Below are 27,165 nucleotides of genomic sequence, written 5' to 3'. Positions count from 1 at the left end.
GTCCACCACTGTACTTCAGAGACAGATAACTTGTTATCTAGATTTCATAGGTTCACAGATGAAGAGGAATTCTGCCCCAGTATGGAATACCCCTGAAGTCTCACACATATTTGCTTTAGATGCTTCAGGAGATGAGATATTGGACTTGGAGTTGATTTAAAACTTTTGGGATAATGTGATGGTGTGAATATGTTTTCTGTGTGTCAAGGACATGAACTTTTGTGGGTCAAAGGGTGATATGTAATGGATTGAATTATGTCTCCCCAAAATATATTGAAAATCCTAACCTCTATGCCTGTGATTATAATCCCATTTGGGAATGGGTTATCCTTGTTATGTTAATGAGACAGGGTTAGTGCAGGGTATGTCTTGAGCCAATCTCTTTTGAGATATAAAAGACATTAAAACAAGCAAGCATGGAAGCAAAGATGGGGGAAGAGAGATGCCAAGCTATATGGAGATCTCCAAGTAACCAGGAAACAGAAGCTAAAGACACAAGGACCTTCCCCCAGACCTGACAGAGAGAGAAAATGTTCCCCTAGAACGGTGCTCTGAATTTGGACTTCTAGCCTCCTAAACTGTGAGAAACTAAATTTCTGCTTGTTAAAGCCATCCACTCGTGGTATTTCTGTTATAGCAGCACTAGATAACAAAGATACTATACCTAATTTTAGAGAACGTTAGATCTTTGCCTCACATCACATACCATATATAAATTTTATTTATGTTTCAAACAATAGAAAAAGTATTCCCTCCTCAAAAAAAGAGGTAGAATTCAGGTTGAGGAGAAGACTGAAGAACAGAAGGTCTGGAGACAGACCTGTGTTTAAATTTTAGCCATGCCACTTACTAGCTCTGGGCCCTTTAGCAAGTTACCTAACATCCTCACCTGCGACACAGGTACCAGCAGTACTTCCCTTGAAGGCTAGTTATAAGGACTGAGATGTTCTTTTAAAAGAGACATAAAAGGATTTTTTATCTATAATAATAATATAACAAACTCTAATGGTCTTTTTACTCAGAACAGAGCTACTTTATTAATTTCTTTTACCAATTCCAAAAGTAATCTATATAAATGGTAGAAGTTCTAAAGTAGATAAAACAGGAGAACATCCGTAATGACAATGTCCAAAGAAAATCACTATTAATTTTTGTGTTTTATTCTGGATACTTTCTTCAATAGTCTTCTAAACTATGATGCAGTGCTGCGTAATTTAGTTTTCCATCCCCCTGTTGTTAGACACTCATCCGTCAGTTTGTTGTACTGTGGCTTGTGTGTTGCTGTGACAAAGAATATGGAAGATCAAAGAAGAACTGATACATTTGAATTATGGAGTTGGTGAAGAATATTGAATATACCAGGGACTTCAGAAGAACAAACAAATCTGTTTCGGAAGAGGTACACCCAGAATGCTCCTTAGAAGCGAGGATGGCAGGACTTCCTCTCATGTACTTTGAACGTGTTACCAGGAGGGACCAGTCTCTGGAGAAGGACATCATGCTTGGTAAAGTAGAGAGTTAGTGAAAAAAAGGAAGACCCTCAATGGGATGGATTGACACAGTGGCTGGAACAAAGGGCTTATACATAGCAAGGATTGTGAGGATGGCCCACGACTGCATTTTTATGTAAATAACACAATCCCTCTACATTTATTTGCCAATTGTGCCCTCCTCCCTCAAGGGGTATTATCATAAGCCGCTAAACCAATTTTTTCTTACATGTTGCTGTAAAAAAATGAGCATTGCACACTTAGGAAAATACCTCATGGAGGGAGGGCGTGGTTGACAAACAAATGTAAAAGGTGTGCATTATTGGTGTAAAATTACAGTATTTTGTTCTGTTGTACATAGGGTCTTGGAATGAACCTGATGGCACCTAACAACAACACCGTTAGACAATTTATGTTGCTTCCAGTTTCTCATTATCACACTATGTCATAAACATTTACATGTAAAAAATCACTGTCCTCATCCCTGAACAGTAAGTTTTCCAACAGGAGAGGGCAGTATTGAACAGCTTTCAGCTCTGCCGAACGTAAGGCTACTTTTCCTAGAGTCTCCAGGCCTTCAGAACTAGAAGTGGTAGGAATCCACCAGTACTGAAGTGTAGATGCGCTTTTAAATTGTCAAGTTGAATGTCACACTGCAGCCTATTTTTACCTTTCTGACTTCCAGCTTACACATTTCAAGGGAAAAAATGGAGGACATCTTGAGTTCACTCCCATATCTTCTCTGTTTTTCTTTATTGGCCCATGTAAAGACTGAGATCAAGTGAAGATCAAATGTGGCTGCAGCCCTGCTTTCTGGGATGAGCTCCCATTCCTCACTTTTCCTGCTTCCCGACTGTACACAGTACACCACAGTCACACCGCATTTCCCACGATCTGGCTGAAGGCGAAGATTATCATTTTGCTCATCCCTGTTGTAGGCTGTGGTTAGCAGAACCATTTTAAAAGGTGTTTTTACATGCTCCGAGCATGCTTCCACCACAGCCCGTCAGCTTGTCCTATTGTGGTAGCTTGCGTGTTGCTATGATGCTGGAAGCTATTTACTGGTATTTCAAATACCAGCAGAGTCACCCATGGTGGACAGATTTCAGTGAGACTTCCAGACTAACAAACTACAAAGAAAGGCCTGGCAATCTGCTTCTGAAAATGAGCACATGAAAATCCTATAAATCACAACAGAACATTTTCCAATATAGCAGTGAAAGATGAGCCCCCCAGGTTGAAAGACACTCCAAATACATGGTGGACCCAAGCATACCAACGGTCGTGAAGGTGGTGCAAGACTGGGCAGCATTTTGTTCTGTAGTACCTGGGGTTACCGTGAGTCAGAGCCAACTCAATGGCAACTAACAGTATGCTTACTTCTGGTGTAAGATTAGAGAACGCTGGTTTCAAATGAGGAGTCTTGGGGGTGCAGTGGTTTAAAGCTTTCCACTGCTAACTGAAAGGTCAGAGGTTCAAATCCACCAGCATCTCCACAGGAAAAAGATGTGGCAGGCAGCTTCCGTAAAGATTTACAGCCTTGGAAGCCCTATGGGGCAGTTCTACTCTGTCCTGTAAGGTCACTATGAGTTGGAGTTAACTCAACAGCAGCGGGTTTGGTTTTATTTTGGTTAGTTTCAAATGAGAAAGATCATAGCTTGGTGAGCAAATGGGGAGACTAATATGCATAAAAAAACAGCCTGAAAGAAGGCGTGTGTGAGGTGGCAGGGAGGAGAGACTCAAACCTGCAGGACTGGGTGTTGGGAGCTGAGGGTGTGCAGAGAGAGGCCTATGATAATACTGGAGAGGACTTTGGAAGGGTCCAGTGTTCAAGTATTCAGTATTAGCACAGTGGATTGCATGTGCTGTGTGGGACATATTTTGTGTTGATATGCTTTTCTGTTCCAACCATTAGCGAAAGCAACATCATACATGTCTTGCTTTTTAAAAGAGCATTATCACAGAGACCAAATTACCACCGTTTTTCTGGGTGGAGGCACTAATCCTATGCTTGTCTGAGACAGTTAACCAAAACCAGTAACCGGTTGCCACGGAATCGTTTCCAACCCATGGCGACCCCATGTGTGTCAGAGTAGAGCTGTGCTTCATAGGGTTTTCAACGGTTGTGACCTTTCAGCAGTAGGTCAGCAGGACTTTCTTCCGAGGTGCCTCTGGGTGAACTCGACCTTCCAAGCTTTCAGTTAGGAGCCAGAATGTTAACTGTTTGCACAGAACTCTAAAATTACATTTAACAAACATTTAATTAATAAATTTACTTTTAAATGCCTTCAAAACCTCCTCTGCTGTAATTTTTGACACATCAGAATTATTACCTGCCTTCAATTTGTCATATTAGATAGGAAGAGTGCCATGGATTGAATTGGGTCCCCCAAAAAATATGTGTATCAACTTGGTTAAGCCATGATTCCCAGTATTGTGTGGCTGTACTTCATTTTGTGACTGTAATTTTATGTTGAGAGGATTAGAGGGGGATTGTAACACCACCCTTACTCAGGTCACCTCCCTGATCCAAGGTAAAGGAAGTTTCCCTGGGGTGTGGCCTGCACCACCTTTTATCTCTCAAGAGATAAAAGGAAAGGGAAGCAAGCAGGGAGTTGGGGACCTCATACCACCAAGAAAGCAGCAGAGAGCATCCTTTGGGCCCGGGGTCCCTGCGCCTGAGAAGCTCCTCGACCAGGGGAAGATTGAGGACAAAGACCTTCCTCCAGAGCCGACAGAGAGAGAAAGCCTTCCCCTGGAGCTGACGCCCTGAATTTGGACTTGTAACTTCCTAGACTGTGAGAAAATAAATTTCTGTTTGTTAAAGCCATCCACTTGTGGTATTTCTGTGAGGGTAGCACTAGATGACTAAACAAAGAAAAATGAATTAAAAAAAAAAAAAAGCATAATCATCTCAGTATCAATGGTTTGGAAATGCACTTTCTTGCATCCATAAAGTCCTTCCACATACACTGTGGGTTTTAGAGTGGGCCATTCGGGTACAAAGCATTATCACCAACGTGCTGCTGTGGATTGATTATCAGCCATCCTGAAGACCAGTGTTTTAATCTGGCCAGGCTCTCAAATGCGCACTTAGTCCCAACATGCTGCTCACTGATGCACTGCTGATGGCCCACGATCCCATTAAGGATTAACGATGGCCAGAATGTTTTGGAAAGGGAGTGGTCAGTGTGGCAACCGCAAAGGCCTTTAGGTGGCAGAACCGGCGGCTGGTCACAGCTGCATCTACTGCCTGTCGGTCACTGGTTCTCTCCCTGCCCTCCCCCAAAACAACAAAAAAAGCCAAACCGGTGGCTGTAGAATAGATTGGAACTCATGGTGACGGCATGTATGTCACAGCTGATCTGTGCTCCATAGGGTTTTCCATGGGTGTGACCTTTTGGAAGTAGATCCTCAGGCCTTTCTTCCAAGGTGCGTGCCTCTGGGTGGATTCGAACAGTCAACTTTTTGTTAGTAGCCAAGGAGCACTTAACATTTATGCCCCCCAGGGACTCATTCTTCCCACCCCATAAGTACTTAAAAGTGTGAATAAAAGACTGCAATTTCTTCTACAAACCGATCTGTACTCCCATATGTATTTTGTGTTGACATGTTTTCCCACATGGACCAGTTGTGGAAGCAACATCATACATGACTTGCTTCTTAAAAGCACATTAGTACAGAGACCAAATTACCACCCTTTTTGGGTGCAGACACAAATCCCATGTTTGTGTGAGAGGGTGTTGGTATGCTGAAAATATTAATTGGAAATGATGGAGAGAAGAGTTTTCACTCACTCAATTTCCTGACTGTAGCCCAGGAAAAGGGTGTAATTAAGTGTGTAAACATAGTACAGACACGCTGTAAGGATGTAGGCTAGACATGGGGAAGTTACTGGTACAGCAACATTGAGGAAGAAAAAAGTAACTCCAAGTTGCCTTATCCTCACAGCGAAGATTTTTGGTTTCATCTGTCTTCAGATTTTCTAAGACAGATGAAAGGTATCCTTCATAAAAATGGTAGAAAGTGGAATGGAGAAAAAAAAAAAGACACCTGGCAGTACGTATTTGATAGAGAGAACGCCTCACTACTTTTTCATTTCTAAAAGCACAGCCTACTTTCAATTATCATATTACAGAAAAAAAATTGTGACATCTTTTATAATAATAATTTTCCACGCATTTTTAAAAGATATTTTGAAAGCTTTGTCATTACAAGCACGATCATGGTTAAAAAACACTATGGAATATTAATGAAGTCAAATAAATGCAAAAGTATATGAAAAGTTGCATCCTTACTGATGTAGCAGGCAACCAAACTTGAAATCATTTCATGTATAGAAATCCCACTTTGGCAGAGAATTGTAAAAGCTTGTCACTTTTAGGAGTTACCCCCACAAACCTATGTTTATCTCCAGGTAAATGTTCTAGTAATCTCAATGTATGAAGTCAATCACTAATGATCTATAATGTATATGTGGCAAATATACATTTTCCTTGTGAAAATATCCATAATCCTTCTCACCCTGAAAGCTTTAAAGGGCCCATGATCCCAAAAAGGTCAAGGTTACTGTCATGGACAGCTCTCTCTGGGCAGAACTGCCGCCCCCAAGCTCCACATCATGCAGTAACCACTCGTGTGTCCAAAAGCTGAAGGCTCGACTTTCTTTCTCTAGCTCCTCCAAAGGCTTGGAGATTAAGGGATCAAAACACATTTGGTAAAGTAGAAGGTCAGCAAAAACGAGGGAAACCCTCAGTGAGGTGGAGTGACACAACGGCCTCGACAATGGGCTCAAACATATGAAAGATCATGAAGATGGTGCCAGCCCCGGCAACATTTTGTTCCGTTGTACGTAAGGTCACCATGAGTCGGAGCCGACTCCACGGTGACTCAACAGTAAGAGATAAAAAACGTCAACTCTTTTCTTTCTACTTTAGACGTCTAAAAGGGATAAAACTCTTAAGGAATAAGCGGTATTGTGTATTACAAAATTTTAATATTTTTATCCAGCCTTAGCGATGGTATTTGGGTGACACGGCGACCATCGTTTTTGTCAGAGGAAAGCAGTATGCCTGCAAAATCTGCAACACTAATTTTTAAGTTTAGTCTGATCAGTGCTCTCGCTCTATTCCCCAGGCACATCAGAACTCTGGGCAGTCTAAGTGCGGTGACATCTGGACCTGGTTAACTTTCCCCCTGAGATCTGTAGCACTGGCCTGGAATTTTTCCAGGAATTCTCTGCGTTCTAAACCTACCCTTCTATTTTACACACGCAAATCCTCTTGTTTAAAACTCATTAACCATAAAACCTCCAAGTGGTGACATTTAACTGGGATTAAAACTCAAGAGAAGTTGTAAGCAACAAGGAGTTATCTGTGCTCCTAGTCTTGATAAACCTAAAACCAAACCTACTGTTATTGAGTCGATTCTGACTCATAGCGACCCTACAGGACATAGGGTTTCTAAGACTGTGAATCTTAAGAGAAGCAGACTGACACATCCTTCTCCCACAGCGTGGCTGGCAGGTTTGAACTGCCGACCTTTCGGTTAGCAGCTGAGTGCGTTAACCACTGTGCCACAGGGTTCCTTAGGTCTTTTTTATTATTTATTTGTGCTCTACGTGAAAGTTTATAGCTTGAGTTAATTCCTCATTCAAAAATTTATACACATATTGTTGTGTGACATGAGTTGCAATCCCCACAATGTGACAGCATGCTTCCCTTTCCACCCAGGGTTCCCTGTGTCCATTCGTCCAGTTCCTGTCCCTTCCTGCCTTCTCATCTTGCTTTGGACAGGAGTTATCCATTTGGTCTCGTATATTTGATTGAGCTAAGAAGCACATTCTTCATGTGTGTTATTTTTTGTTTTACAGTCCCATGTAATCTTTGTCTGAAAAGCGGGCTTTGGGAATGGTTTCAGTTCGGGTTAGCAGAGTGCCCGAGGGCCACAGTTTCGGGGATTCCTCTAGTCTCTGTCAGTGTCAGACCCGTAAGTCTGGTCTCTTTTTGTGAACTTGAAATCCGTTCTACACTTTTCTCCTGCTCTGTTTGGGACTCTGACTCCTGAGGTCTTGATAGTGGTGTTTAATGACCCTTGCACATCTAGGAGGCATGTACCAGTGTGGGCATTACAAAGAGTGGATTTGAACTGCTGACCTTTTGGTTAGCAGCCCAGCTCTTAACCACTGTGGCACCAGGGCTCCAGTTTCCTAGTACTGCTGTAACAGAAATGCCCCAAGTATAAGGCTTTCAAGAACAGAAATTTATGTTCTCACGGTTCTGGAGGCTCAAAGTCCAAATCAGGGTCTCTTGTCAGTAGCCTTGGATGGTCCTCTGTTATTCTCACAAGGCATCTATCTGTCTGCCGTGTGTGTGTGTGTGTGTGTGATTGTATCTGTGTCTAATGGCTCTTGTTTACCACTTAGTGATCAGATTTAGAACCCACTCTAGTCTGGTGGAAACCCTGGTGGCGTAGTAGTTAAGTGCTACGGCTGCTAACCAAGAGGCCGGTAATTCGAATCCGCAAGGGGCTCCTTGGAAACTATCAGGCAGTTCTACTCTGTCCTATAGGGTTGCAATGAGTCAGAGACGGCAGTGGGTTCTAGTCTGGTAAAAAATCTAATTAACATAACAAAGAAAAGCCTATGTCCAAACTGGGTTTAAGGTGTAAGGATTAAGATTCCAACACGTATTTTTTAGGGGGAGGGGGAAGCACCATTTAATCCATAACATCTTTTACACGAGAAAGAGGTCTTCCAGAAGGTTCTACACAGTGATGTCTCTTACTAGCTGTGAAACCTTGGTTGAGTTGCCAAACCATGAGAAACTTACTTTTCATAAAACTTTTTGCAGAATTATCCTGAGGAATAAATGAAATAGCAGTAGGTATTAAATGTCATTATCCGTCTTTAAAAAGGAATGTGTCAAGACAGGCTCTTCTCGACCTCGATTTTATTATAAAACTAGCTTTTCCAGTGGTTGTGAGGGTATCCATTTTGTGTCTCACAAGTCTCTTGATAACTAATCCGGGCTCCACGGCAGATTAGAAGCAGCCATGTGAGGGATATTTTTTTTTATTTTGTAAAATTATTTGCATAGGGAAGTGAGTTTTAAATAATCCAAACTTGCGCGAATGTTGGAAGGCTCTTTCTTTCCTCATTTATGTGAAAGATAAAGAATAATATTGCCCTAATTTTTCATGATATTCTACAGTCTGCAAGAGGGCACAATGATCTGATTTGCAACCGATTGTGGGCACGGCAGCATTTCCATCTGTTGTGTGTGGGATCACCACGAGTCTGGGATCAACCCGACGGCAGCTAACAACAACTACAGTCTGCAAAGCATTGAACTTATCAGCTAAACTAGATAATGTGTGAGTTAGGTAAGATAGGAAAGATATTTTTCTAACTTAGTAAGCATTTCCCCCCATGGCATAACATTGATATGTGAGTGAGAAGAAAACTCTTTCCTGGTGTCTAACGTGACGTGAGAGTAGGACCTCAAGAATGGCAATAGAATAATCAACCATTTCGTAATTCAAGCTCTGCTGCATTCGTCTCAGTGGTCTGTGTGCTAGGGGTGTGGTGAGAAGAATGGATAAAGGGAGAATGATCACTTTTCCCTACTTTTAGAAATGAAACTCGCTCTTAAGTAGTTCCTACAAAAATGTCAACAGTCTCATTCTCTTCCTATTACTTGTGAAATTTAAACACACTGCTCTGATAACATAGTACCAATGACCAATAGAATAACTTTCTTTCATGTTATTTAAATGAGTAATCCCAAAGTTGCAAGAGAGCTCTGATATTTAATTAGAGCCTCAATACCACTTTTAAAGACCTCGTTGCTTTTCAAGGTTCCGGCCAACTATTGTTTTGGAGCCCTGGCTGCACAGTGGTGAAGAGCTTGGCTGCTAACCAAAAGGTCGGCAGTTCAAATCCACCAACTGCTTCTTAGAAACCCTATGAGGCATTTCTAACTCTGTCCTATATGGTCGCTATGAGTCCAAATTGACTTGATGGCACTGGGTTTGGTTTTTTTTTTTTTGCCAACTATTTAAAGGCTATTGATTTGTAAATCATCCTTACCAGGATAACTTGCAAAGGAGGGAAAAAACAAAAAACAGCTGAAAATCCCTTTTATTTTTTTTACTTCTTCTATGAAATGTTTATACACTGTGCAGTTTGGGGGATTAAGATTTTCCATGTACTTTCTTATTACCAGAAAAAAGTGCAAAATTTTGCCACCTTTCATACTCACACTGTAATATAAATAAAAACCAGAAAGCAATAACCCCAGTGCCGTCGAGTCGATTCCGACTCATAGCGACCCTATAGGACAGAGTAGAACTGGCCCATAGAGTTTTCAAGGAGCGCCTGGTGGATTCAAACTGCTGTCCCTTTGGTTAGTAGCCGTAGCAGTTAACCACTACGCCACCAGGGAGATAGAAAGATAGATAGAAAGCAATAGATCTCACTATTTAAGGTTGCCTTAAAAATAAGACAATCCTTCCAACTGTTTCCATTCATTTATCCTTCCTTTGGGATTATCTGAACCACGTTTATTAAACTTTAATTACCAGTAAAAAGGAAAGGACCCCCCCCCCTCGTTTCCCACAAGACACTCAGCACGTGATAAACTCATCAAATCCTGAGCATAATCGGCCCACACACAGAAGGTACCAGAGGAAAGATATGCCCAGATCCCCACCCCCAGCTGTGACACCCCAGAGACCACACTCTAGACAATCCAATGTCACAGCTGGGCATGTGTATATTTATTTCATTCATAGTAAAATTCATGATCTGGAAAAGATGGGAGGATTTTGTGTTTTTAATTGTTTAATTTTGTATATTCTATTTAGTATATTCGTATATTCTATTTAGTAATATTTAATTTAGTATTCTATTTAGTAATAGTTTCTAGGTATCAAATTATTGTGCTTAGGTAAATGGTAAAAAGGCTAGTAAAGTAAAATTGGGGGGAGGTGTTTGAGGGACATCTCCAAGTAAACAAGCTTATCTATGGGAAGTGAAAGATATTTTTAGTTTTGCTAAAATTTCACATTCATTTAAAATTGTGTAGAAAGACAAGGTTCTGCAGAAGCCACTATGTTGAGAAAAAATTTTAAGTCCTGGAAATTCCATACTGCGCTTTTAAGAAGACATGTAGATTTGGTGGCCAACGATCTCAAGTATTTAAATAAGAGCTCTTCTTATAAATCTAAATCAGCAAATGCAGTTTAATTTTCTTGATGAGGGGAAGAGGGACAGAGAAAGGGAAAATAGCTGGGTTCCTAAGCTACAGTCCCACTTACATAAAATTATCAAACACCAAGATAGAGGGACTGTAAGTGCGTTAAAAAAATATTTGACATAGGTAAATTATTTGTTAAAGTTAGGCGGTAAATATTATAATGCTCCCAGTCAGATTCCTAGAAAGCAAGCTTAAGAAACATACACTTTCACTATTCATTGCCTAAATAATACTGCTTTCCAGCCGCCCTTAATTTTATAGCAACTATGTTAAAACCACCACTTGAACCAGAGCTAAAGTCTTAGTCTCCGAGATCACCAAGCACGCCTTTGTTGAAAATTCCTAACAACCAAGCCCAAATGCCAAAAACGTGCAATTTCTCAAAAATAAGAACTTGTTTTATGACTCTAGCAAGCAAGGAGGCTTTCACAAGCGACTCGCAAATTCGCCTCGATCTACAAGGGAACTAACTATTCTGTCCCCTATGAGGTTCCTGGCCACATCCCCCTCCTTCCAGGGGAAAAGCTTAACCCAGTACACTTAAAGGCTTCCTTAGCCACCTTCGGGAAGATCCTACACAGGCAAAAACAAAACGCTGGATGTGTTTGCTTCTTGCTAAGCCAGATAAGAGAATGCTCTTCTGATAGGAAAAACAAAATAAAACAAAAAAATCTAGCACACGGAGCGAGATAAACGCCCGTCTGTCCAGCTACTGACCTCCCCACTCAAACTAAGATGAGACCGAAGCAAGCGTTTTCCTCCGACCGAGCCTGCCACGGCTCGGAGGGCAAAACAGAGCTGGCCGTCTGCCTCACCTGTGATGGTAATGGTCCCCAGCATGTTTTAACAGCCCAAGTCCAGGTGACAACAAGTACGCTCGTTCCTTTCTGTCCTCAGGCAGGACACCGAAGCAGCTGCCTCCTTACTGCCAACCCTGGGTCGTCCCGCTGTGATCAGAACCAAGCGCCAGGCCACCCTCGGATGAGGGGGAAGGAGAGGCGCCTTCGGAGCTGCAGCGACAGCGACCGAGGACGCGACTCACCAGCTAATTATAGGAGGACCCCCCCCCAGCGCGGCCACCCCGCCCACGCTCCGGCCCCTCCCCCGTGGCTCGGAGGGCGAAGCACCTCTTCCCGGACTTGGCACAACAGTCCAGTGAGTCATGTGCTTCATTTCCAAGGAGAGGAGCCCTCCCTGCAGCGGGCCTGTCAGCAGTCCGCTCGGCTCCACACAGAGATCCAGGAAGGGGTTTTCAGTCGCTGGATGAACAGGGCCCGCAGTCAGCAGTGTTTTGTCTAAACTTTTGCTTCTTCCCTTGCCCCAGTGAACCCACCCAGCTTTTACTGTCATTTGAAGGAAAGGACTGTACAGATGCTAAATTCTACTTCAGCTTTTTTTTTTTTTAACTGCGCTGTGTCCTTTTAAATTTGCTTAAAGGCTCGTAAAGTGCAGAACACGGTCCTCTTTTTAGAATCCAGTGTATTTTATATTTTTCACCACCTGTTTCTTTGACAAGCGCACACACAGACATTGCACTGATCTGGGGATTGTCAATTATTAGTAGCCTTGCGTCCCCAACTCCTTTGAGAAGGGCTGTTATTTAAATACTTTATGATTGTTGCTCACCAAATCTACGTATATTCTTAAAAGCACAGTATAGAATTTCTGGGATTTAAAAATTTTTTCAACATAACTGCTTCTGCAAAGCCCTGTCTTCCTAGACAAGGAAGACACTGGATCAGGGCAACTTTAAAAAAAACCAGGATACTTCAGATCTGTGTTTTTCATGGGAGAAGTTACTAAAATTTTAAATCAAACTATGCCATATTCCAATATTTAGACACTATTATACCTCTAGTAGGGAGCCCTGGTGGTGCAGTAGTTAAACACTCAGCTGCTAACCAAAAGGTCTGTGGTTCAAACCCAACAGTAGCTCTGCTGGAGAAAGATGTGGTAGTCTGCTTCCATAAAGATTACAGTCTTGTAAACCCTATGGGGCAGTTCTACTCTATCCTATAGGGTTGCTATGAGTTGGAATCAACTCGACGGCACACAATAACAACAACACACCTTTAGTATATAAGCAAAAAAAAAAAAGCAAAAAACAAACCTGTTGCTGCTGAGTCGATTCCAACTCATGGCAACCCCATACACACAAGTGAAAATCAGTCAGAACCTATATTAAAATTTCAGAAAATTCCAGGGAGCCTTAAATTCTTTTTCACCAAAGTTTCAGATTTGTTCTATGTAAAGACACAAGGTAAGTGTTAAATGAGTCAGAGTGTTCTTACAATTTTAACACACTTTTGTATATAAATTTTCTATTAGGGTTAGGTCCATTTGGGCCCCCTGGCTTTGTTTCTTCCTTTCCGTCCTGTATCCATTTATCATTTCATGCCTTGCCTGTCTGACCCCATTAACAGGGTTCTTCCCCTAAGCAAACAAAAATAAATGTTTTACTGTTGCTCTTCTCTTCAGACCATGAAGATTTAGTTCATTACTTCTTGGGGCAAGGAGGGGGATAGGGATGGACTGGAGCGTACCCAGTAAAGAGAAGGGTCAGGAGAAGAGGAGTGTCAAAAAAAAGCAAACCGTCAAGCGTGCTGCCTGGCACGGCACATAGTTTCTGCCTCTGGCCACTAGGGGGCGAAACACACCATATTCAGACCTACCGCGAGCAAAATCAAGCCTCAGACTGGCCAGCAATCCGATTTTGTTTCAAAATGCAGCTTCATCCTCTCCACAGACCTGGCTTCCATCTTATACTCCACAGAAGCCTGCAAGCACCCAGCCTGACTGAAGGTCCACATAGGAGCAGGGAGTGATGAGCCTTGTTCTGACATGGTGAGATACTGCTGATACCCAGCAGAGCCACTTAGCAGCTTCCTACCCTTTTATCTTCCCTAGAGGAGTCTTCAGTTTAGTTCACAAATTGCTGCAGTGATAATGGGAGTCTGGTGTGTGTGTCCCTCTTCAGGCCACATAGCCGGGGGCAGGGCAGCTCAGTCATTCTGTTCCTGCCACTATATTCCAGTCCCCACCCTGCAGGCTCCTCGGGGTGCAGAACCATGTACAAAGCAGACCCTGGAGGTCACATGGGTGGTCTACATTAAATGAGTGGCCTATAGCTTTCCCAAGCACATGTAACAGCACAGATATAATACATGTGTGTCAGCACAGATACCATGTCCTCAAGCGGAGCCCAACAGGGGTGGATTACCTAATAAGCGAGGCAGGCACCGCCTTGTGCATACTCAGTAATCTGTGTGAATAGTTTCACGTGGTTTTTAGCACATCGATGATGTTCACAAAGATTAGTAACTATGCGCAATAAGGCCGTGCTTACCTTGCTTACTGCCTTATCCATCCCTGTTGGGGACTGTAAATTTGAAAAGAGGCTTTGAATCTGTAGGAAGGTGCTATAGGGTTGGGAGAGAGATAGATGCCTATCTTTTTTTTTTTAAATGTTTACTGTGCTTTAAGTGAAAGTTTACAAATCAAGTCAGTCTCTCATACAAAAATTTATACACACCTTGCTATATACTCCTAATTGCTCTCTCCCTAATGAGCACACTCCTTCTCTCGACTCTCTATTTTCGTGTCCACTTGGTCAGCTTCTGACCCCCTCTGCTCTCTCATCTCCCCTCCAGACAGGAGATGCCAACATAGTCTCATGTGTCTACTTGATCCAAGAAGCTCCAAGAGGCTCATTCTTCACCAGTATCATTTTCTATCCGATTGTCCAGTCCAATCCATGTCTGAAGAGTTGGCTTCGGGAATGGTTCCTGTCTGGGCCAACAGAAGGTCTGGGGACCATGACCTCCGGGGTCCTTCTAGTCTCAGTCAGACCATTAAGTCTGTTCTTTTTACAAGAATTTGGGGTCTGCATCCCACTGCTCTCCTGCTCCCTCAGGGGTTCTCTGCTGTGTTTCCTGTCATAACAGTCATCGGTTATAGCCGGGCACCATCCAGCTCTTCTGGTCTTGGGCCGATGCAGTCTCTGGTTTATGTGGTCCTTTCTGCCTCTTAGAAACCCTGGTGGCATAGTGGTTAAGTGCTACAGCTGCTAACCAAAGGGTCGGCAGTTCAAATCCGCCTGGTGCTCCTTGGAAGCTCTATGGGGCATTTCTACTCCATCTTATAGGGTCGCTATGAGTCGGAATCAACTCAACAGCACTGGGTTTTAGGTTCTGTCTCTTGAGCTCGTAATTACCTTGTGTCTTTAGTGTTGTTCATTCTCCTTTGCTGCAGGTGGGTTGAGACCCACTGATGCATCTTAGATGGCTGCTTGCTAGCATTTAAGACCCCAGAAGCCACTCTCCAAAGTGAGATGCAGAATGTTTCCTTAATAGATTTTATTATGCCAATTGACTTAGATGTCCCCTGAAACCATGGTCCCCAAACCCCGCCCCTGCTATGCTGGCCTTTGAAGCGTTCAGTTTATTCAGGAAACTTCTTTGCTTTTAGTTTAGTCCATTTGTGCTGACCTCGCCTGTATTGTGTGTTGTCCTTCCCTTCACCCAAAATATCCACTATCTAACCAGTGAAATCCCCTCTCCCTCCCTCTCATAACCATCAAAGAATATTTTCTTCTCTGTTTAAACTATTTCTCCAGTTATTATAATAGTGGTCTTATACAATATTTGTCCTTTTGCAACTGACTAATTTCACTCAGCATAATGCTTTCCAGATTCCTCCATGTTATGAAATGTTTCACGGATTCATCATTGTTCTTTATTGATGCATAATATTCCATTCTGTGAATATACCATAACTTATTTACCCATTCATTTGTTGATGGGCGCCTTGGCTGCTTCCATCCTTCTGCTACTGTAAACAGTGTTGCAGTGAACATGGGTGTGCATGTATCTGTTCATGTAAAGGCTCTTAAATCTCTAGTGTATATTCCAAGGAGTGGGACTGCTGGATCCTACGGTAATTCTATTCCTAGTTTTTTAAGGAAGCACCAAATTGATTTCCAAAGTGGTTGTACCATTTTACATTCCCGCCAGCAGTGTAAAAGTGTTCCAGTCTCTCCACAACCTCTCCAACATTTATTATTTTGTGTTTTTTGGATTAATGCCAGCCTTCTTGGAGTGACATGGACTCTCATTGTAGTTTTGATTTGCATTTCTCTAATGGCTAATGATCATGAGCATTTCCTCATGTATCTGTTAGCCACTTGAATGTTTTGTTTAGTGAACTGCCTGTTCATATCCTTTGCCCATTTTTTAATTGGATTATTTATCTTTTTGTAGTTGAGTTTTTGCAGTATCATGTAGATTTTAGAGATCAGATGCTGATCAGAAATGTCATAGCTAAAAACTTTTTCCCAGTCTGTAGGTAGTCTTTTTACTCTTTTGGTGAAGTTTTTGGATGAGCATAGGTGTTTGATTTTTGGGAGTTCCCAGTTATCTAGTTTCTTTTCTGCATAGTTGGTAATGTTTTGTATATTGTTTATGCCATGTATTAGGGCTCCTAACGTTGTCCCTATTTTTTCTCCCATGATCTTTATCATTTTAGATTTTATATTTAAGGCTTTGATGCATTTTGAGTTAGTTTTTGTGCATGGTGTGAGGTATGGGTCTTGTTTCATTTTTTTGCAGATGGATATCCAGTTATACCAGTACCATTTGTTAAACAGACTGTCTTTTCTCCATTTAACTGACTTTGGGCCTTTGTCAAATATCAGCTGCTCATATGTGGCTGGATTTATGTCTGGATTCTCAGTTCTCTTCCATTGGTCTGTGTAGCTGTTGTTGTACCAGTACCAGGCTGTTTTGACTACTGTGGTGGTATAATAGGTTCTAAAATCAGGTAGAGTGAGGCCTCCCACTTTGTTCTTCTTTTTCAGTAATGCTTTACTTATCCAGGACCTCTTTCCCTTCCATATGAAATTGGTGATTTGTTTCTCCATCTCATTAAAAAATGTCAGAATTTGAATCGGAATTGCCTTGTATCTACGTATCACTTTTGGTAGAATAGACATTTTTATAATTTTAAGTCTTCCTATCCATGAGCAACGTATGTTTTTCCGCTTATGTAGGTCTCTTGCAGTAGTGCCTTGTAGTTTTCTTTGTATAGGTCTTTTAAGATGCCTCATCTTTGATGAGGTGAAAAAATGTGAAACTGTTCACTACAGATTAGTAAGCACAAGTAAGCCCTTGCTAACCTTGGGTAGTCCACCCCTACAGTGAAGACCCTTCCCAGAGCTGTCCCAAGAGCCTCGGGGATCTGAGGTCTCAGCTCTGCAGATTTTTAGCACCAGCTGGTGGGGGGACAGCACATGGCTGTCATCCGGTGCCACCCCTGAAATACAGGTTTGATTTATGGGGGCATCGGTGGGTTCTTCTCACCTTGCATAGCTTCATCGTCAGCTCTTCTCCTTTCCAAAAGCCCCAACCTGACAGACAAGCACAGCTATCTCACTGAGCTGGAGAGGAAGACACTGGCTAGTTACAAATTTAAGACCCAAAATAACATTGAAAAGGGTAAGTGTATTGCTGCTCAATTTTGGCACTTAAAGTTTTTTTCTTCTTTTTATGACACTGGTAGAGACACCACATCTGATGTGATAGTCTAGAAGAGGTCGGTGAGACCACGAGGCAGAGTAATAGATCATGTTGCACGCTGTTGGCTCTCTTAGCAGATAGCTGTCCTTTGATCTCCACCTCTGAGAGGCATCAAGGACGGGTGTCTGGTACAGCTGCCCACTGAACCTCTGTGGGTCTGGACTTATAAAGAAACAACATCATCCATCAGGATAAGAGCAGGAATAAAGATCAGAAACAAGGTTAGTGCTTAATGTAGGCAATTTTCTTTTGTTATCACTTCCATTCCCTGTTTACTCTTTGGCTATAACTTTTTTTTTAGTCTTTTTTTTTTTAATTTTTTATTGTGCTTTAAGTGAAAGTTTACAAATCAAGTTGGACTCTCATACAAAAATTTATAAACACCTTGCGATATACTCCTAATTGCTCTCCCTCTAATGAGACAGCACACTCCTCCTCTCTACTTTCTCTTTTCGTGTCCATTTGGCCAGCTTCTGACCCTCTTGGCTGTATCTTTCTTAAATCACAATTCTTAAAGGAAGACATCACCATCTGAAACTAAAATTACAGAAAATGTTTGTTGCTGTTAGTTGCCGTTGAGTTAATTCTGACTCATGGCGACCCCAAGTGTTACAGAATAGATCTGCTCTGTAGGGCTTTCTTGGCTGTCATCTTTACAGAAGCTGATCACCAGGTCTTTTCTTCTGCAGTATCTCCGGGTAAGTTTAAACTCGCCAACCTTTAGGTTAGCAGTCAAATTTAAATCATTTATGCCACCTACCATTAAGAGCTACAGCTGCTAACCAAAAGGTTGGAAGTTCTAATCCACCAGGCGCTCCTTGGAACTGTATGGGGGAAGTTCTGCTCTGTCCTATAGGGTCACTATGAGTCAGAATTGACTTGACAGCAACGAGTGTGGTTTCTGGTTACCATAACATAAATAGGTAGATAGAAAAAAATGTTTTCTCAAATTTTTATGGTTCATTCAACAAGTATGTACCAAAACCTTGTTCCATATGAATTATACTAAGCACCCAGGGATACAGTTAGATATTGTCCCTGGCCTCAGATAGCTCAGTCTTGGGAGGTAGACACATCCAGAGGTAGAGATGGGCGTGGTCCAGTTCAGCTCACCTTCGAGACAGCACTGAGCCAGCCACTGAAAGGATGGTGGGACATCCCCACATGGGCCCAGAGGAGGGCAGCCCAGCAGAGGGAGCTTCAGGGGCAAAGGTAGGAAGAACATGGCGACATTCAGGGAATCATGAATGAGTTCATTGTAGCTACAGGTACAGTCTACCTGGGAAGATCAGGAAAGGAGAGGACAGGCACAGGGATGACAGTTGGAAACGAGACTAGAAATACCATGTTTGAGGCTAGATTATGAAGGGTTTTGGATGACATCTGTAACTTTGTAAGAAATAACTCAATTAAAAAATAAGCAGAGATATTTCTCTAGAGAAGATATACAAATGGCCAATAAGCACGTGAAAAGATGGTCAACATCATTAGTCATCAGGAAGATGCAAATCAAAATGAGATGCCACTTCTTCTCCACTGTGCTAGATGTAATAAAAAACACAGATAATACCAAGTGTTGGCAAGGATGCAGAGAAATTGGAAACCTAGGACACTACTGTGGGAATGTAAAATGGTGCAGCTGCTTTGGAAACCAGCTTGGCAGTTTGTCAAAATGTTGAACATTGGGTCACCATATGATCCAGCAATTCCACTCCTACGTATATACTCAAGAGAAATGAAAACATAATCCACGTAAAAACTTGTACATGAATGTTCATAGCATCATTTTTCAAAAGAGCCAAAAAGTGGAAACAACTCGAGTGTCCATCAACGGTTGAATGGATAAACAAAATGTGGTGTATCTATGCTGTTGTTGCTGTTAGGTGCTGTTGAGTCAGCTCCAACTCATAGCGACCCTATGTACAACAGAATGAAACACTGCCCAGTCCTGCGCCATCCTCACAATCGTTGTTATGCTTGAGCTTATTGTTGCAGCCACTGTGTCAAACCATCTTGTTGAGGGTCATCCTCTTTTTCACTGACCCTCTACTCTACCAAGTATGATGTTCTTCTCTAGGGACTGGTCCCTCCTGATAACATTCCAAAGTATGTGAGACAAAGTCTCGCCATCCTTGTTTCTAATGAACATTCTGGCAGTACTTCCGAGACAGATTGGTTGGTTCTTCTGGCACTGCATAGTATATTCCATATTCCTTGCCAACACCATAATTCAAAGGCATCAATTCTTCTTCAGTCTTCTTTATTCATTGTCCAGCTTTCACATACATATGAAGTGAATGAAAACACTATGGCTTAGGTCAGGCGCACCTTAGTCCTTAAAGTGACATCTTTGCTTTTTAACACTTTAAAGAGGTCTCTTTTGCAGCAGATTTGCCCAGTGGAATGCGTCATTTGATTTCTTAACTACTGCTTCCTTGGGTGTTGATTGTGAATCCAGGTAAAATGAAATTTTTTACAACTTCGATATTTACTCTATTTATTGTGATGTTGCTCACTGGTCCAGTTGTGAGGATTTCTGTTTTCTTTATGTGGAGGTGTGGACTTCAGTATGGACTACATACTGAAGGCTGTGGTCTTTGCTCTTCATCAGTAAGTGCTTCAAGTCTTCTTCACTTTCAGCAAGCAAGGTTGTGTCACCTGCATATCACAGGTTGTTAATGAGTCTTCCTTCAATCCTGATGCTGCTTTCTTCATATAGTCCAGCTTCTGGGATAATTTGCTCAGCATACATATTAAATAGGTATGGTGAAAGGATACAACCCTGACACACACCTTTCCTGTATCTATACAATGGAATATTATTTGGCAGTCAAAAAGAATTAAGTATTGATACAAGCTATAACATGGGTAAACATTGAAGAAATTATGCTAAGTGAAAGAACCCAGTACATATAGTATGATTCCATTTACACAAAATGTCCAGAAAAGGCAAGTTCATAGAGCCAGAAGTAGATCACAGGTAACCCAGGGCTGGGGAGTTAGGGAGGATAGGGAGAATGATTACTAATGGGTGTGGGGTTTCTTTATGAGGAGATAAAAATGTTCTAAAGCTGTGGGGATTTGTTACACAACTTTGAATATACTAAAAATCATTGCATTGTATGCTTTAAAGGGCTCAATTGAATGTGATGTGAATTATATCTCAATAAAGTTGTTTTGGAAACCAGACGGCACTGGGTTGGGTAAAGTTGTTTTTAATATGAGAATCTTGCATGGAGGCTACAAGGACCCATTGAAGGCTTTGGACCAGGGTTGGTGCCACATAATCTGATCTGTCATTTAGAAAGGTAACTGGGCAGTAATGACAGGGAGAAAGATACTCTAGAAATAAAACAGGTGGAAACCATGGTGACCAAGGTGAAGGAGTCAAAAGTTACCGTATCATTCACAGAAAGATGCCTGTCAGGCCAGGGGAAGGCAGTGAAGCCGCGTGATTGTGAGAGACTGTGAGATCATCCCAAAGGAATGGTGTGTGCAAAAGGGCCCCGAGGAGGAGGAATCTCCCTTCTCAGAAATGTGAGGCAATCAAGGAGAAATGCGCAACAGAACCCAAATGTGAAGAGGATTAAACGATAGAAATAGTGGCCAGGAGCCTCACACACCACAAAGCAGTGGTGAGAAGTGAAGAAGTTTGGCAGTTTGGAGGCCAGGACTGGTCAACAAACAAAGGTAATAAAAACTTGGGCTTACTCTTTCTTTCCTGAAAGGGAGGAGACAAGGACCAATACATCAGAATTAGCACTTATATTAGGGTCATTAACTTCCTTGGTGGTGGTTCAGGGGTAGAATTCTCGCCTGGATTTGATTCCTAGCCAACGCGCCTCATGAGCAGTCACCACCCATCTGTCAGTAGAGGCTTGCGTGATGCTATGATGGTGAACAGGTTTCAGTGGAGCCTCCAGACCAAGGCAGACTAGGAAGAAAGGCCTGGTGATCTACTGCTGAAAACCCAGCTCCTAAAAACCCTGTGGATCACAAGAGTGCAATCCCATGAGCTGGGAGGCCGACTCAACAATAACTTCCTCCAGGGAGGCCTGGGAATTTAACCTGCACATGAGCTGGAGAAATGGACTCAGACACCAAATCCAGCCCTCTCTGATCTCTTCTGATTTCATTTTCTCTGCAACCTGGCATTACACTTAGAGGAAAAGAAAAAAATCAAAAACCAGTGGGGCCTCTATCTCCCCTGACTGGAAAAGGACAGATGAACCTAACCAAGGGGATGTCTATGCTACCGTTATTCTTTTCGAAATGCTCCAAGATAATTTCAAACTGAATTAAAATCTGTCCCAAGCTGGATAACTGTAGAGAAGGAGATAGATATATACATCGACTCTAAACGGCACTGGCAAGTGAGAGTCAGGCTTGGCAGATCCCTACCCCGTGCTATGAGCACAGATGAATACCAGTTAATTGAATTTTATGGTCCAGTTGAACTGGACATGTTTGTATAGTTATTTTGATTCAAAATCCCTAAGACAAATAATCTAAAGAACTCTTCCTCAAAAAGACTATTGTGACACAATAGAAAAAGCTAAAGGGGGATTTAAAATACACTTAGCCAGACAATTTATGGGCAGGGGGAAAGCAAGGGTAAAAAAAACATTAAAAAACTCAAACCTGGTAATGAAAGTGAGGTAAAATAAATATTATTCTCCCTGGATTGAGTCCTCAGATATTTATATTCTTTGAATTAGCAATTCTTCTATGAACTATACCAAATGAGAGGTGACAAAGATTTATGTACAAGAATGTTTACTGCTTGCAAATTATAATATTTAAAGAACCTAAGTATCCCAGTGGGAACCTTGGTGGTGTGGTGGTTAAGCGTCACGGCTGCTAACCAAAAGGTCGGCAGTTTGAATCCACCAGGCACTCCCTGGAAACCCTGAGGGGCAGTTCTGCTCTGTCCTATAGGGTCGCTATGAGTTGGAATCGATTCGATGGCAGCAGGTTTGGGTGTTGTTTTTTTTTCAGTATCCCAATAGTAGGGAAATGGTATGTCTACCCGTTCAGTGGAATATTTGGCAAAACCATGTGTGAAGCATTTTATGACAAGGAAAATGCCTGCCTTGATTTACAAACCCGCACCTTTCTGTTCAGGGTAAAAGCAGGATATAAACTGTGTATTGAATGTAATCCCAACTTTGCTTTGTGTGTGTACGTGTGTACTTTTTTTCTTTTTCTTCCAATTTCTCTTCCTTCCTCCCATCATTCCCTGGTAACTATTCATCTTCCTTTGTCTCAATGGGTTTACCTATTCTAGATTATTTCATACACGTGGGATCATACAATATTTGTTCTTTTGTGTTTGATTTATTTCACTCAGCATAATGTCTTCAAGCATCTATCCACCCGGTAGCATGTATCAAGACATTTCTCTTACTGGCTGGGTGGTATTCCACGTATGCGCGACATTTTGTTTATCCATTCATCTGTTGACGGACACTTGGTTCGTTTCTACCGTTTGGCTACTGCGAATAGTGCTGTAGTGAACACTGCTGTACATGTTGTCTCTTTGAGCCAATTTTGCTTTTTAAAATCCAAATAGACCCATACATCTGGAAGGCTCGGGAAAAGAGAGGCTAGAACGAAGAATCACAAAAGCCCAACCATGGTGGAATTTTGTGTCATTTCTGTCTTGATACTTTTCTGCATTTGACAATTTTTCTACAACATACCCTTGTTATTTTTGCAATTAGAACACCCAGCGTTTTTGACACAGGGCCCTGGGCTGCATGTGGCCAACCTGACTGCCTGGGAAGCCCTGAACTCCAAGGCTTGAACTCAGAGCTATACCTTAGAGTTTTCCATCAGAAACGCAAAGCGGTCTACATCATGATCTTAAAACTCTTCAGTCACTAGAACATCTTAAATTAGCAAGCTGAAGGCAGATTAAAGTCAAAATGTGTCATCTTTTAAAATTTTCTAAAAAAGATTCTTTTAATACCAAACTTGGTCCAGGTACACAAATAGGAGGAGTCCCTGGGTGGTGCAAATGGTAACATGCTTGGCCGCTAACCCAAAGGTTGGAGGTTTGAATCCATCCTCAGAAGAAAAGCCTGGTGATCCTTCCAAAAAATCAGCCACTGAAAACCCTATGGAGCACGGTTCTACTCTGACACACGAGTCGCCCACCATGAGTCCAAGTTAACTCAACACCAACTGGTTTTGATACATGAATAGGAACCAAATTCTTTCCCAAGTGTCTTGGGTTCAAATCCTCTATTCGTCTTAAGACTCTGCACACCCCTTTCTATAGTACGAGGAGTCCTGGAGGCACAGTGGTTAAAGCCCTCAGCTGTTAACCAAAAGGTCAGTAGTTTGAACCCAGCAGCTGCTCCTCAGGAGAAAGGCGTGGCAGTCTGCTTCCATAAAGATTTATAGCCTTTGAAACTCTGTGGGGCAGTTCTACTCTGTCCTATCGTTTCGCTATGAGTTGGAACCAACTTGATGGCAGTGAGTTCTCTATGGCATAGTCAAAAGAGAATTCCAGAGTCTGGAAAGCTAGCTTAGTTCAGGCTCTTCTGTTAGCTATGTCTGGGCCTCAAATGATGGAAAAATGAAAATATCACACACCGGTGTTATTCTGAGGTGAACAAAGCACTAGCTTATGTGTTAAAAGCAAAAACAAAATATTAACAATTATGCAAACTTCACACCATACATTTTCAATGGAGGCAATATTGCTCCCCAGTGGGGTGAAAATTGGTTCATGGAAGGGAGAGCTAAAAAAAAATTACTTGTTTTATGTATAAAGCACTGATATATATACAGTAGATAAACTGATACATAGTATATATGTGGTATTAACAGTTCATAGGAGCAATGATTAGGAGAAAAAGGTCTAAAAAGGCTCCTGGGGGCATTGGTGATAATAAAAAGAAGGTTGAGACATACCTCTTTAAGCCTCATTTTAAAGAATCCTTTGAAAAGGACTTCCGTAAAAAGCAAGAATGTACAATTCAATTTCCCAGGAACGCATCCTAATGAGAGAGTCACGTCATCTGGTGCTAGAAGTAGTCAGCCAGCTTTCCAAGAGGGGAAAGAGACGCTCTGTTCATTTGCCTGTGGTCTTCAAAAGGCATGGAAGGAGGGGTAAATTAGATCCACAGGCCTGAAGAAATATTATTGATCGAGCAGCAGGTTCCCGTTGACATCTACAATGATAACTGAACATCCCCGCCTTGCGGCTCACAAGAGGGATGACTGCTTCCATCCCAGTGACAATTCTATTCCTGCTGTAATCTCCTTGCCTCTTAGAAATTAGCAAGATACCCAATCGCTGAATCACCCTCACTTCTTCAGTGGCCAGTCTAGAGTCCAACTGAATTATAGCGTGAGCCCACAAGGGAGCCACATAAAGCACGTGATCATTTCAAAATTATAAAGTTAAAAAAAAAAACTTGCTTTAGTACTAAATTTGGTCCAGGTACATGAATAGGAATCAAATTCTTTCCCCAGTGCCATGTGTTCAAATCCTCTATTCATCTTAAGCCTCCTTACACCCATTTTCTATGATATAGTCAAAAGAGGATTCTGGAGTTGAAATCTAGTTTCTAGTTCTGGCTTGTCTTAGTTATCTAGTGCTGCTATAACAGAAATACCACAAGTGGATGGCTTTAACAAACAGAAATTTAGTCTTTCACAGACTAAGAGGCTAGAAGTCCAAATTCAAGGTGTCAACTCCAGGGGAAGGCTTTCTCTCTCTGCCAGCTATGAGGGAAGGTCCTTGTCATCAATCTTCTCCAGTCGAGGAGCTTCTCAGTGCACGGACCCGGGTCCAAAGTACCTGCTGTTCTCCTGGCTCTTATTTCTTCATGGTTTGAGGTCCCCACGTCTCTCTGCTCGCTTCTCTCAATCTCAAAAAAGATTGCCTTAAAATGCAACCTAATCTTGTAGATCGAGTCCTGCCTTATTAACATAACTGCCTCTAATCCTGCCTCATTAACATCATAGAGGTAGCATTTATAGCACATAGGAAAATCATATGGAATGACAAAATGGTGGACAATCACACAATACCGGGTGGGAATCATGACCTAGCCAAGTTGACACATATTTCTGGCGGACACAATTCAATCCATGACAGTCAGTTTTGCCATTCAGCTAGGCTTAAAATGAGCCATCCCAGAGGCAGAAAGAGAGGATATCGCTGCCACCAAGAAAGAAGAGCCAGGAGTGGAGTGTGTCCTTTGGACCCGGGATCCCAATGCTGAGAAGCTCCTGGAACCAGGAGACAGAGACAGAGAGAGCTGTAACACTGAAGATGGCAGGAAGAGGTGGCAGAGACAGGAACCAGGAGACTGGTAGGAAACAGAGCAAGAGAGCCGAGTGCCTTCAGGCAGGAGGCTTGCTGGCAATAACAGAGTGCCTCCGGGTACTTGGTAGAGCTAGATTTGCCCACTCACAGAGCTAGAGCTGAGTGCCTTCAGGCCAAGGCTTACTGGTGGAGTGGGGTGCTTCAGGGTACTTCTCAGCAGAGCTCAAAGAACTTTGTAACACTTGCCCCAGCAGGGCAGAGGCCGAGGGCCAGAAAGAAGTGTGCCTGTGGGCACAGCTGTGAAGAGGCTGTCCTGATGAAGAACTGCATCCTGGGTGTTCCTCAACCTAAATTGTAACCTGTTACTTCCCTAAGAAACCCCACAATGCTGAGTATTGTCTGTGAGTTCTGTGTGGCCATTGCAACAAATTAATGAACTCAGGAGAGAAGTAGAGAGTGCCATGGAAGGGACAGTCAGTGTCAGAATTGGTAAATATGGCAGGGAGAGAAGGCATGTCTGACCCCCTCCTCGTAGGAATCAGCCTTGGGCTGTTGATCTTGATTCTCCTTCCCCCTAGTGAAGTTAGAAGAGGTCAGATACTGCCCCCACACCATTTTTACAGCAAGGTATGAACAGGCTCATAATTGTGTTTACTTACTAATCTGTAGTGTACAATTTCACATATGGTGAAACCCATGTGAAACTGTGCACTACAGATTAGTACGTAAGCACGAGTAAGCCCATGCATACCTTGCTCATTGGGTAACCCATCCCTGGCCAGGTCTTTTCTCCCATGGAGCAGCTGGTGGTTTTGAACCAGTAACCTTTAGGTTAGCAGCCGAGTGCTCTAACCATTGCACCACGAGGATGCCTTAGATTTCATTGGTATAGCTTCCTTTTTCATTGTCATTTAGTTTGAATAAATATATTCCAATCTATTTGTTCCCATTAACTTTTACTGTAGTCATAGACACTGATAAAGGGTACCTAAAAAATGTTTTTTTTCTTTTACTTGCAGGCTTAACCTACTAGAATATTTAGATTAGCTTCACCAGCATAAATGCAAAAAAAAAAAAAAAAATTTACACGTGCAGAAGTAATACATTTATTTAATCTGTAGTCAAGGGAATTAAAATTTACTTATAAGGACAACTTTCTTTACAAATCCAGAGTGTGGCAGTTAAAAGGGTATAATTTTTTTGTTTTTAAAGTCAGGGTAAAATTTACTGCCTAGACAAAAAATAATACCTGGATGACGGCCCATTTAACTTCTACCAGCTCCAGAAAACAAACTCCCTCCCATCATAATTTAATGCATAATCCCCAAGGTCATGGAAAAACAGGGAAAAAAGAATAAATGTGCAGTGGTGACTGAGTTGGCCGACTAAAGGAGCTGCACCCTGGGCAGGAGTGGGCAAAGCAATTCAATTTATGCTACAGAAATCTCCACAACCTCGGCTGGGTTAAAAGCCCTCTAGATCCCCCCCTTTCATACTCTGTATGTTATTGATGTTATTAGCTGCCATCATTGAGTCAGCCCCCAATTTATAGTGACCCCATG

The 27,165-nt window shown here is 42.1% G+C and overlaps 1 protein-coding gene across 2 annotated transcripts in view; it reads right to left on the bottom strand.

Moving 5' to 3' along the window:
- Positions 1–27,165, bottom strand: part of AKAP12 (A-kinase anchoring protein 12) — a 126,968-nt gene that overhangs the window by 19,734 nt on the left and 80,069 nt on the right. The window contains exon 1 of one of the 2 annotated variants that reach the window (XM_064292236.1): positions 11,563–11,779. The exons of the other annotated variant lie outside the window; for it this stretch is intronic. Within the exon in view, the coding sequence (XP_064148306.1) occupies positions 11,563–11,587 (25 nt within the window). The 5' untranslated portion in view covers positions 11,588–11,779. Of the gene's footprint in view, positions 1–11,562; positions 11,780–27,165 lie in introns of those variants that run through there. 2 annotated transcript variants of the gene reach the window in all.

This window comes from Loxodonta africana, chromosome 1 (assembly GCF_030014295.1).
Source record: "Loxodonta africana isolate mLoxAfr1 chromosome 1, mLoxAfr1.hap2, whole genome shotgun sequence".
Classification (NCBI taxonomy): Eukaryota; Metazoa; Chordata; class Mammalia; order Proboscidea; family Elephantidae; genus Loxodonta; species Loxodonta africana.
This window is presented reverse-complemented; position numbering and strand designations above follow the sequence as displayed.